Here is a 12,804-nt window from a genome sequence, read left to right on the forward strand (position 1 = left end):
TTTTTCGATCGGTCAGTGTTGTTAACTAAATTTGCTCAACAGGATATGCCCCAGAAGTTTCTAAACATCATCCCTATATTCATATACTTCTGTACTTGTGAAAATGTACGGTTAGTTCCTCAAAAGCTTCGCTACAAAATTGGCATCCGGCAAGGATATCCACTGTCTTTAATATTGTTCACCTTCTTCACCGATGAAATAATGAGGCGGATGAGGGAAGTTCATCACAGCCCCTGTGTTTAAATTGTTGCTGGTAAGAGCCTTGCCCATCTGGAGCACGCAGATTATCTCGCCCCCATCGTTAATGACCAAATTGAAGCACAAGCCCTATTGTATAGAGTGACCACTATCATCCCAACATTTGGCATGCGCCTTGTACCTCCAAAATAAAAAGTCCTGCTTCGGAACGTGCAGGCTCTGAACAGATCCCTTTCAATTCACAGAGTATTAATAGACGTTGCGGTAGTTGTGTAAAGTGTATGGTGAAACCAGTGCATGAATCTCAAAGGCTCGAATCACGTTTACTAATTTGCGTCACTTGTGTTGTCAAAAGGGCACACCACTAGATCTTAAGGGTCGCTTGTAGCAGGCTACAGGAGGGGCTGTGTTGTTGTGTGGGTATGAGACGTGGCCTCTGCGGACGAATGATGCGAGTCGTCTTCAGGTTTTGACCACTGATACCCCAGAAGCATTACTGTTTTGGGATGGCATCAGCGGGTTAGAAACGAAGTCATTAGAAACCGGATATTTTGTTGTGTGCAATGTACTTCAGTTGCGCGAAACCTCCAGCAACATCGACCACGATTGTTCGGCCATGTGCTATGCATGCCGAAACGTCGTCTATGAGGACAAGTATTGTTCTTCGTGCCTCCTTCAGAATGGCAAAAATGCGTGAAAACGATCGCGAATTGTTTCGGTGTTGTTGGTGTTGTAGGCCTTCCAGGTTGTGTTCCCCGTGACCCTCCCTTGCTCGGCTTGAGCTATTGGGAGAAATGGCGGCTGCTCGATATCAATAGCGTTTGGGCAGTCAGTTAATTTTCAGCTCTAGGAGAGCACCACAGAATGCTTGGAATAAGCCAGCAAAAGGTCACAACCCTTACCCATTTTCTTCTTTTCGCTCTGGGGCTTTAAATATAGTTAGACTAACCTTATGACTGTACCGCAATGAAGCATAAGTGTCAACAGTGTTGCTATCTCCGGTGATGATTATGATGATGAATTTGACTGAAAATATGTCATTCAGCTGATCTGGTAATAGGCGTTTTGCTTTTTACTTGCATCTTCATTGAGTAGTGCTTTTTCCCACGGGTTCATACAGGCTACCTGATTGGATTTTATTATACTGTGACTACTTTTGAGCAGGTGAGTATGTGCGAAGCGCGCAAGAGTTAGAGGCAGTCTGTAATTTGGCCATCGAGAGACTAATCACTCAGGAAAAATGGCTAGAGAGCTGAAAGTGACTATTGTTTATCTTTTGAAAAGCTCGGTCACAGACATAAAAAGTAAAGGCAAGCGGTGGATGTGAATGGGTTACAGGAGAATATTAGATAAATGAGAGAAGTATCTGATTGGAAATCATTCCACCAACGGCTCCAGTCAAACAAGATGAATCCCAGCATATGTAAAAAAATTTGGTATGGGAAAACGCGTTTAGAGACCAACAACTGAGGAAAGGACCACGCATGAAAGTGTCGCAAGTACACAGAGGGCCCACAATATCAAGCAAACACACGTCACTGATTACGACCTGAGGAAATCCCAGTTCGATGGCAGCCTTGGTGGACTGAGGAAAGCACATCCCTCGTTAGAGAATGATCATCTGTTTGTGGACCAAAAGGTCGACATCACAATGAATTGCACATAGGGCTGAGAGGAGGAGGTTATGGAATATTCATCTGCTCTTCCCATTCCACACGGTCGCTTCGGGCCCATCCGAGACTATGCTTACTTCTATCACTATTGCTCGGCACTCCCAAACAAGTGCATACCCTCAACCCCTCAAAGACGAGACTTTTTGCGAGTCTCCTTGCAACCCGATTATGATGAGGACATCTGGCATCATGAGTGATCCATCAGGACTGGAAACTTTGCACCACATTTTCCGGTTTGCCATAATTTTCACGACAGAAATTGAAGATAATCTGAATAGTTTAAAACCTTACATCGTTTTGGATGGCGATAGAGTCAACCTCGGGCACGTCACCCTTCTTGCATTGTATAACACATATGAGTGGTGGGAAATTAAAAACTTCTATCTACCAGAAACCAAAAGTCGCAGGAACCGTCTTAAACTACTTATCAGCACACCCAAAATCCATGTACGCCACTACTGTCTTATCGAAATTTAGCCGAGTCAGGGCGTTGTGCGCAGAAGAGATCGACAAAACAGCAGCTCAAATCGGGAATGCCTACGGACTTCAAGAAATAGGAAACCCAAAGAGTTTGACTAGGCGGCAGTTAAGAAGGATATTTACTCTGGTATCTATACTTAGCAAGGAATGTATTCGCAAAGCAGCCATTTCATATAAAGCAGGAACTTTATGAACTTTCCGGAGGGGAAAAAACCGTACGCTCAGTTTTGGTGCAATTAAAATACCCCTCCACGTTGAAAGGACTGGAGGCTGTGAATAGATTAACCGAAACGATTGCACTAAGGTTTACAAGGGACAATCAGCCAGGGAATCGCACACCAGAATTGGGGATCATAAAAAGGAAATAAACAAACCACGAAGGAATGCGGAAGAATACCAAATTTCGGTCAGAGCTCAGTAATAGTGGTATATGTGTTAGACGGAGGACATAGAATAGATCTGAAGAGTTTGGAAGTTTTAAGACGAGGTCTGTAATGCACACCACAGAGGCTGATAGCCAAGGCGGTGGGACTTATCAAGGAACACAGTGCGAAGATAATTGAGGGTGTGCAACTGCCGAGCGTATGGAAAGCGGTCTTAGATAAGTCGAATTAACTCGTGACTGAGTGCTGTCAATGCACGTAGAATCATCATCAAAAACAGGGGGGGGGGTGGAATTTCCTACTCGACCAAACTTAATAGAATTCCTCTTCCTTACGCTGGCTCACCACACAGACGGACGAAAAGTGCAGTGTTGAAGAGTAATCATCACGTGAACCGGACCCAAAGGACTGGACGCTAAAGTGGACACAAATCCATGTAGGTTTCCCGATCGGCCTTGGTGGCCACCTTGGCACAAAATCCATTGACCGACACCTAACACATAGTAAACTCGACTTATCTGATTGGTTCCACTTCTGCCTTCATTCTCGAATAACCTCGTAACCTGGTCACTTGGCCACACGAAGCCTTTGTGTCAAAACTGAAACAGTTCCCGCCAATAAATCCACCGATTGTTACCAAACTTTATAAAGAATGATAAGATGCAGGAAGGACTGACAGTACCTTTGTTCCTATGCAAGCATCTAGTTTCTGAGTTCATGCAAACCGCGTCTGACGTAGTTCGGATTAAAGGTTTAACGGTACTTGAATACGTTATTGAGTATGGTCGAATTGGAACAAGAGACAGTTAACCACCAATTCTTTTCCGGAAAGCTAGAAATGAAAGCACATTGGGTTGATATATTTCTCGAATGGACTACGTATAAATTGGGGGTTGTGTGTAGTGCATTACTAGGCAGACATTTATAATTATGACACCCTCATATTTGTTCGGTCAGCTTTCCCGCAGCCACTATCACTTTTCAGCTCGAGGTAGGTAAATCCAGATGAACGAAAGAGTGACAAAGATTGTGAGATAAACAGCCTCGGATTTTGCCCGGTTGTCAAAACTGACCTGGAAATATGAAGAGTGGACAGGTATGTGATGTTCCTGTTTGAAGCCCTATCCAGATGGCATACAGATCAATGCAAGCGCGCATCGGTTCAGCCCAACCTCTGTTTGTGATGGCGTTCTTCACTAAATGCCCCCACAGAAGTCAAATTTGATTCAGTTTAGCTGTTCGTCGTCAAGGCCCGTAGATTATCCACAAGCTCTTGTGATTGCTTACCCGCACTATTCTGTGGAATTCCAGCGTTGTGCTTACCGATCTGACTGGCGTTTAACCTAGGTGGCTTTCTGATGACAAACAGATGACAAACAACACTGCCACAAATTCATGTGACCGTGTCTGGGATCGAAGTTGGAGCCCCACTCGGAAGCAATAAATGTACAGAGAGAAAATTATTAGATGTAAGGTATAACGTTGTAAGGGAACACACTGCGTCTACGAAATCTTTTGTGAGGAACAAAAGGAGACATGCAAAACAAACGAGTAAACAAGTAAACATGAAAATGATTATTCCGGTGAGATATGCACCCTACGTCGTGTAACCATTTTCATTTATGGCATGCAAAGATCACTCAAGAATCTTATTTCCACTGGCTATAGTTCAGTAAAATCTGCTCTAGCCACAACCACGGGAACAAACTGAGCCTAATCCCATCAACCTGATGTTTACACTTATTCGTTCATTCCAAGAAGGGTCGGCAATGCTATCCACGCGTAGGTGCAACTCATTTTAATTAATTCCGGTTATTTAGTCAATCTATGCTGATTTGAAGGATGAGTAGTATACTTTCGTCTCTCTTATAAGACATCACATGAAACCTGTTAATTAACGTACATTTCAATTTCCCATAACTTGANTGTTTTGCTATGCATCGTCGCAGGAATGCCTTAAACAGTTGCAGGGGTCGGAACACAATTTTAATAACCAATACAGAAGCACTCCTTGTAGCTACCCTGGTGTTAAAACAATGCTGATCTTGAGAAAGCCACGTTCCTTAAATGAACAGTAATAACTAGCAGTAACAAGAGATCTTCACGTCTGAACTGAGGTGAGCTAAAATTTTGCCGCAGACTCCTTCCGGTTTACTGAAAGCCTCCGTCCCCTAAATTCTACTCAATTGTGGACAAGGCTTCTTCTAGCCATTCATTTTTTAGATTATTACGAGGTTATTTCATTTCAATGAAGCGCATTTTAATACATGGGAAAAGATTGCACAAAAATTTTGTAGGGCAACGCGTGCCTTCACTGTTATAATTTGCGTCCGGAATGCAGGTCGACCTGGAAATCGGGAGTGAAATAAAATGAGTCAAATAAAAACTGCAGGCAACCGAGGGTATATTTGAGCAATCCAACGGAGCAAACTGGTTCGAAAATGCCTAAGTATATCTCCCGGATTAAACTACGTCCAGTCTCTGTCACGGATGTTATGTCGGCCGTTTCCCTTTGTCTTTGGACTACAATTTTTCTGCTTGTGGTGGGTGAGTAATATAGTTGGCAACTTTAATTGTAATTGGTAGAGGCTTCTAATGGTTTCGCTACCATTAGCATTGCTTTAACAGGTAGCGGAGAATGGAGGTCTAACTGGGATGTTGTAAAACACTAGTGTTTCAGGAATTTGGGGAAACCTCCAACCTTTGGAGATTTGTAAGCCATATGCAAAATTTGATTCGCGCAGGCTACCGGACTGTCAGTCTTTATCGTACACACATGACAATTAATTCAGTCAACTCTCGTTTCGCAGCCGTGTACTTCCAAACACCAACACGTTCCATACTGTTGATAATTTTCCGCGCAATATAACTTACAGATCTGCTTTGTGACTATTTTGAAATCAGCTGCTAAGCATCTATGCTACTTAGTGAGATTTTACTACCTGAAAACGACAATGTAATTATTAATTGTTATTTCTGGTCGCAGAGGTTGTGAAAATAAAATGTGTTGCTGAAAACTTGGCGGCATATTAGTCGTTCGTGCTCCGTTACTTGTTCAGGTGAATGCAAAGATTATGTCGGCCTTGTCGCAGCTGTATAATTACTGGCATATTTAAGTTAGGTTTACTTGCTAGTATCCAGTCCATGTAAGAAAACACTAGTGACTTTACGCTTTATGTTCTAATCGAGAACAATTAGCCTGTTTGTTTCCAAACAAAACTAAAAAACACACCATTCTTGGCAAAATAGTATACTCTCCCAATGTGCACCGGCTTCTTGAACTGACGACGGTTCCACAAGACATACACAGATTGATCAGTGTAGTCATAAAGTTTAATTGCGTAGACCGCTCGTTCAAACGGGGTTAAACTAGGAGACGTGTTCCTTTTAACCACCCAAGCAAGAAGCACAGTCCTTCTGTTTAATTGCCGCATTAGGGCACTTTAAATGAAGTCGATCTGAAGTTGTCGATTAAATGTTGCTTGATTAAACCCTATTTATCGAAACAACGACATTAATTAGGTGATTTTCCTCCATTCAGTGGCTGCCTTTTCACCAGGATGTTTGCATGCAATAGCGACAGTTCAAAAGGCGGAGTGACGAAAACACTCTTTAGATTACACTTCACACGGTGTGGTATTATCTTTTTAGCCTCACACTCAATTGATATCATATATACTATGTTGCATAGGAGAAAACCAACGTTCACAATTACTTTGGTCTATCTAAGCTAAATATACCAACAGAATGAGTGGGTTTGTGCTACATCCGTGAGTTTTTCTCAAAATTTAAATAGTTTTGTCTTTTAACAATATCCATCATCACAATAAAGCACCTATAACGGCAGGTCCCTCTTTAATTCAGAAGTGGTGGTCTGCGTATAGAAAGTGATCTTCGTTCTAATTCAATCTCCTGTCGGCCATCTGAGTGCTGAGCTCACCAAAATTAATCGTAAATGTGTTTTAACCATTTATTACAGCCAAAATGTTTTGGTAGATCAGTGGTGATTCTTGACTTAGCGCTGAATGAGGCTGACAGTACGTTCGAAACCATATCGCTCGACTAAGCGAACATGAAATTTCAGTAACACAACGTGAATTTCAAACGTTTTCTCGATAAGGAATTGTCCCACGCCCCAAATCATTCATAATGTTCGTCGTTCCCAAACGATGTTGCATCTGATTGGGTCGAAGGGTGTAAGAAATTGGAAAATCACTCAAAATAACAATGCAGAGCAAGGTCAGTGATACCATAAAAAATGCTAGTCTTGCTTTTGCACGGTATATTTTGGCCGGGTGTCCCCAAACCCCAATGGTGCGGGAGAATTCTCGTCACGGAGTATATGACCTTTCCGAACTAAATATCAATTTAATCTTAAATGATACACCAAAGAAAACACTGAGATACGTTCAGTTTATCGCCACACAATCAATTTGTCCCCTGGATTTCATGTTTTGATTGAAATCGCAAGTAATCTGGTTGTTTGGCTTGCCTTTGACTGCCGACACAAATACCGATTAGCATTAATGTATCCACAAGTCCATTTTCGGCGATCTTCTTGGGTATGAAATAATTTTCTTCACTACTGGTATACATCTGTGATAGGGAATTATACTTCGGACGTGATGTTTTATTCCTATTTACCACCGCACAGCATCCCAAACCTACGGTTCGAAGCGACGTGAGTCCTATGTAACAACAGACGTTACATCTATTTGAATTGTGAGATTACAACTGTCATATTACTTCTAACCCTTTGGAGCTTTTACAAGAACGGCATTTAACTGCTACAGAGGGTGACTTGATTAATCAGTGTACGAGTTCCATTACAACATCACACAAGAGAAGAACACGCATCTGAAGAAATCAGGGGAGAGTACGCATAACTAAAGAACCTAAAGAAAATGCTCATGAGCTTCAAAATAGTTTTCAATAGTTTTACGAATAGAATCGAAGCAAAAGTATAGCTATCATCAGTGTTGAGAAGAAACAGCACTACACATTTTATGAACCCGCAATCTTCCAAATAGTACCAGAAGGCTGTGCCGTTAGCTTGGAGTCACTCAGGGCGATCCAGTACTAAGATATACATTTGTAAATGCCATCAAGTTGTCGCTATGCAGCAGAATTCCACAAAGTGGAAGTTTTAACCAGTTGGTGGATCCTAAGATGTCAATCCGAATAACTGGCTGGGTCCTGGGAAGGCAGAACTAGCCTACGTATCAACAGCCTTCATATCAGAGCTCGAGATAGCTCACTGATTAAGGGCTAGATAACCAGGCAGAGGGACCGTGTTTCGAACCTAACACCTGCATCTCGACAGTACTTGTGCAGGTTTAGGTAGCCTGGCGGTATATCGGCATTCATACTGTCTTCAGGGGACATGGTAGCTAGTAACTAGCTAGTAACTCAACGATACGTCAACTGTCAAGCTCTGAAGAACTTTCCTGTTCAAATGTTCACTCTATTTTTTCACCGTATGCTGCAGTCTAGTTCTAAGATTCTGCCATATAGTTTGGTATACGAACAGTGATTAGAAAAATTATTTGACAGCCTTAGATAAAGGTACATCGCACATTATTTTGAGTTTTCATAAGACTTTAGAATCTGGACACTTTTTTCGGCCGAAAAATTTACTCAGGAATATGGGATGTAATTTTTTCAAGTCTGATCACTCAGTTGTTATCATTAGGTTCCGTTTTTATCCGCAAAGTTAAAATTTGGATAAGTTTATAGAGAGCATTTTAACTCTTTACTTGTTTAACAAAAGGAATCTCAACCTGGCACGATTGTATTCTGAGACATCCAAAGATTCCGTTATCGAACCCACACGATTTGTTTGTTTGATCGAGTAAAAAAGATGTACTATTGAGTCCATTCGGTGAGTCAAAAATGGTAACAGGTAGGACGTTCAACACCGGACGTTCCGATTATGGGGAGGTAATACGTGACCAAGTAATGAATCAGTTGATTGCAGAATTACAAACGCATGCCTCCTCAAACTTCGTCATCTTTTGTGGTCAAAAGCAAGTGATGAAATTTTTCGTCTAAAGTTTTTGTCTGCGTCTAAGGTAAGTTTGTGCTCATGACGGAATGTATGTTTCCAAAAATCTGCTTGAGTACTTTTTGTGAATACGTCGTGGATGCAATCTCAAACGACGCCTTGTTTATCAGCATGGATATCTATAAAAACAGCCCATTTTGGGCGCATACAAGTCGCTGAAGTTTCAGGGGCTACATTTAGATCAGTCGTTACCAGCTGAGGCTACGATTGAGGCTATTTCAAGTCATGTTTACTGTCTCATGGTAGACGTTCGACAGAGTCTTGGAATAATTACTCCCAAACACCAGTTTTCACACCTAAGTGATAAGAGAACAACAGTATTTTCTGACTTTGGTGTGCAGCGGTAGAGTTGGTAACAAATAGCACAATGAATCTCCCCAGACATTCCGTGAAAATCTGCCGAAAGGAATGTTCTGTAGCGATGCAGTACTCTGTGATCCTACAAAGCTACTCCTGGGTGTCATGTAATCATAAAAGGGGATCAAGTAGATCCATTTGTCAAACCCAAACAACAAATATAGTCGCACCTTAATAATAATACCATTAGCCTGCAGACTATGGTGCAAATCAGAGACGGTCTATCGCTTCGTCAGTCCCAAAAGCGTCTTTAAATCGGCAAATGTAGCTTTATTTGTCAATATCAGTATATGAGAAATAAGAATTTACTCAGGACCACCTCAAATAAATCGCCGTGATCCATCTTCTACAAACAGGCGGAACAGTGAAGGAGATCCGCACCGTGGTAAGCTTCCAACCTTTGCTATCCCAACCGATTCATCTATGTTCCTCTTTTCCAGTTACTAGAGTTTCTACTTGCATATTGATATTTTAAGGCGTGTAAGCTATAGGAAGTCAGACGGTGAAATCTGCTTATAGCCCATCTATTTTTTCCGACTATCAGGACCAAATGGAGAAAATTACCAAGAAAAATGCAGGCAAACTGATTGTTGTTGAAATATTCCTCGATGGGTGTGCGGCTTGCCAGCGGATTGCCCCCGTGTATGAAAGGCTGGCGGCAGAATATAAGAATGTTGTGTTTCTCAAGGTAAACAGTAAAGGAAACGGGGTAAGTCCACGAATGTTCCAACCGGCACAGGGTAATTGCAAAGTTGACAATTAAATAGCCAGCTACCTATGTAGAGGGATCGGCAACCTTATTTGCCAGTAAATTGGCAAACCACTTGACAACTAACATTCAAATAATTTTTGTTTCTGAGGGTTTTCTCCGCTTATTTTAACCGATTTTTTAATAAATGCAACAAACAGAAGTTAAAATCGGAAAATATAAATCACCAGGCTTTGGGAGATTTAGTATCACCAGTTGTTCCTCAACTGTCATGGTAGAAGAGATATAATTTGGTCTTGGAATCTTACGAAAGACTGCCTCCAACTAAGATTACCGTTGTGTGGAAACGCGCGTTCTTTTATGATTAACTCACCACAGGGCACGTATTCCTAATCCCCGAAAAGTTGACGCCTGTGAAAAATTCTCTTCCATCGAGATGCGGTGTATGGGAAGACATTAGCACTGATTTTTCCTAAATGCTGGCAGTATATTTATCTGCCTATGCGCGCGCACACAAGATTGCATTCTACTCAGTCGCGGCTCTTTTAAATGTTTACGATTCCTATCGAAAACATAATGAGAAATTTTCATAGGGACACTCCATCTTACAGGAAAATCCCAATAATAGTGTGGTAAACTTCTTGAATCTCATGGAAGTGTGAGCCTAAATTGAACAGTTGATAAGTCTTCCTTGGGTGACTACTAATTTATCTTGATCAAGCAGGTGACATGGTTGGACTATCATTCTGGTTGACGTGCGCTTCTTCGGTGTGCTTCGTCAGAGACTCCGCACGACATCGTACCTCATGTGTCCAGAGTCCTCTGAGATTACTGAGTCGTAAGAAAACGAATGAATCTTCTCCTAGTTTTCATCTTATAAAACTGAGTCATCAGAGGAAGGTCACTTCGGAGCTGAGTACGTCGGAACTGATTTGCTTACTGGGATATAGGGAAAGTTTTTGAGAAACAATAATCTTACTTTTAAACAATTCAACTCCAACCTGTTTGCGGGCGCTCTGTCTTTCTTAAAGAATAATCAGTAGTTTTCCGAAGCAGACACCGTATCCACCCATATAGGTCAGCTGTTCCGTCATCTCAATGAGTTATACAGGGGCGAAGAATGGATTCAAGAAAAAAATTTATATGTTCACATTGTACTACTCATAATGTTACTGAAAATCCGTCGACAGCCCACGACTAGTTTCGCCCTTCTTGGGGCACATCAGGTGGGCGCATTCGCCGGGTTTCCGTCAACCCTATGTTCTACTCGAAACCTAATTGCACGAAATGAGCGAAATGCACTTACCTGCAAACTAATTTGGTTTTTCGAAAGACTCACCTGGACCGCAACTGAATATATCGTTTGTGATGTTTTCAGCAACCTTATGAGTAGTACATTACAAATATATGCATGTGTCGCAATATCTGGAATATCGTAGCGTCTGAAACATGGGGTGGCCTGCTGCAGCACATTCAGTTGCCTGGAAAATCACAAACGAAAGATTTAGCTGGGTTCTAAGTGAGTCTTTCGAAAAACCAAATTATTTTGCAAATGGGTGCATTTCGCTAAAAAACCAGTATTATTGGGATGAAAATAATTGGTATCACCCGACGCAATGTGAGCAAGACTCATTTTCATTAGTTCCACTTTCAATGACCTGGCCTACAGGTTTTCGACACAAGTTTAGTGTTGCTGACCTAAACAGCCTTAAGATTACTATTTCTCACTTTCAATTTTACCGGTCCATTAGCTGCATTCATCCTAAATTCCATGTTCATTTCATAGAATTCAGTAAGAGTGAAATCAGATGTGAAATCACTAATGGTTGGCAGAAAAACATTAATTCTGAACTTGCTAAGGTTGTATAGTTTTCATCGGCCCTCTTCTTAAAATTAGCTGCTGTGACAAGGTTTCATTTAGAGTAAAATTTCTAACTGAAGTGTCATACACTCAGTGTCTGTGAATGCCTACCTGATTGTTTCAGACTTGCTCAGAACGACATGTCCTACTGATGCCGATGTTGAAATGGAAACTTACCTGAGACACATCACATACAACCCTAGGTCGATCTAGGAAAATTGGAATACAAGAACCTGAAGGGAAACTGTAACCAATGTTCATGCCAATATATATATATATATATATATATACCGCATGTCGTGAACCAAGTGTATACTGTCTTCAATTTTCAATAAAACACAGGCTTTTTTTATAGGTTTTAAACATCTGTTCAAAGACGCTATCAATAATCAGAAATTAACGGACGTATTACATTAGTTTATTAAGTAAAGTTGACCAGCAGCTTCCAGAGCCGATCGTCGCGGTTTCAGTCAACCAGGTTGACCAACATCTAGTATGCGGGTGTGAGCTCCAAAACTCCTCAAAGCTATTACTCCGCGAAGGAAAGCACTATATTTCGTTTACATGACATCCGTGATACTGGCTTGCAAAACGTTCATCTGTAATATTCCTCGAGTTTGGATCATGAGTCTTTGTGGCCAGAGTCGGAAAGGCCATACTGTCACGGGAAGGCAGACTTCGGGATTGCGCGCTGATTCAGGATCACCAAACAGATGTCAACCGAAAGCGTTTTCATTCTATAGAAGACACCTTTTTATCGTGTGTATCGTGCGTTGTTGTTTCGTATTGGGATTAACTGTCGGTTTTCAATTTGGTTGTTGCTGCTTATCAGAACCCTCTATAATGTACACTGACATTTTCTGTATAGAAAAATTTCGGTATCTCAGGTAGCGTAGATGGTCGTTAGCTTATTCGCTGAGCTGGGCAGTTTGACTGCAAACGTTTCATCACCAATCGAGGTGACATCAACAGTGCGTTATTGGAGAGCGTAGTGGTGCGTAGCGGTGGGTCAGTGGTTGTACCTGGCTGTGTCTGACATTCGGCCACTCCTGAGTAAGAATAAGAAAACTTCCCAGGTT

The 12,804-nt window shown here is 41.6% G+C and overlaps 1 protein-coding gene across 1 annotated transcript; it reads right to left on the reverse strand.

Annotated features, from left to right (window-relative positions):
- Nucleotides 1-1,993: 1,993 nt before the first annotated feature.
- T265_14377 (hypothetical protein) lies at nt 1,994-11,344 on the reverse strand (the record flags this gene model as incomplete). Its single annotated transcript, XM_009173382.1, has 3 exons — nt 1,994-2,141; nt 3,713-3,807; nt 11,204-11,344. Coding segments are annotated over 3 exons (384 nt in total), but the record flags the coding sequence as incomplete, so codon positions are not given.
- Between the last annotated feature and the right edge of the window lie 1,460 nt (nt 11,345-12,804).

The sequence above is a fragment of the Opisthorchis viverrini genome (assembly GCF_000715545.1).
Source record: "Opisthorchis viverrini unplaced genomic scaffold opera_v5_183, whole genome shotgun sequence".
Taxonomy (NCBI): Eukaryota; Metazoa; Platyhelminthes; class Trematoda; order Opisthorchiida; family Opisthorchiidae; genus Opisthorchis; species Opisthorchis viverrini.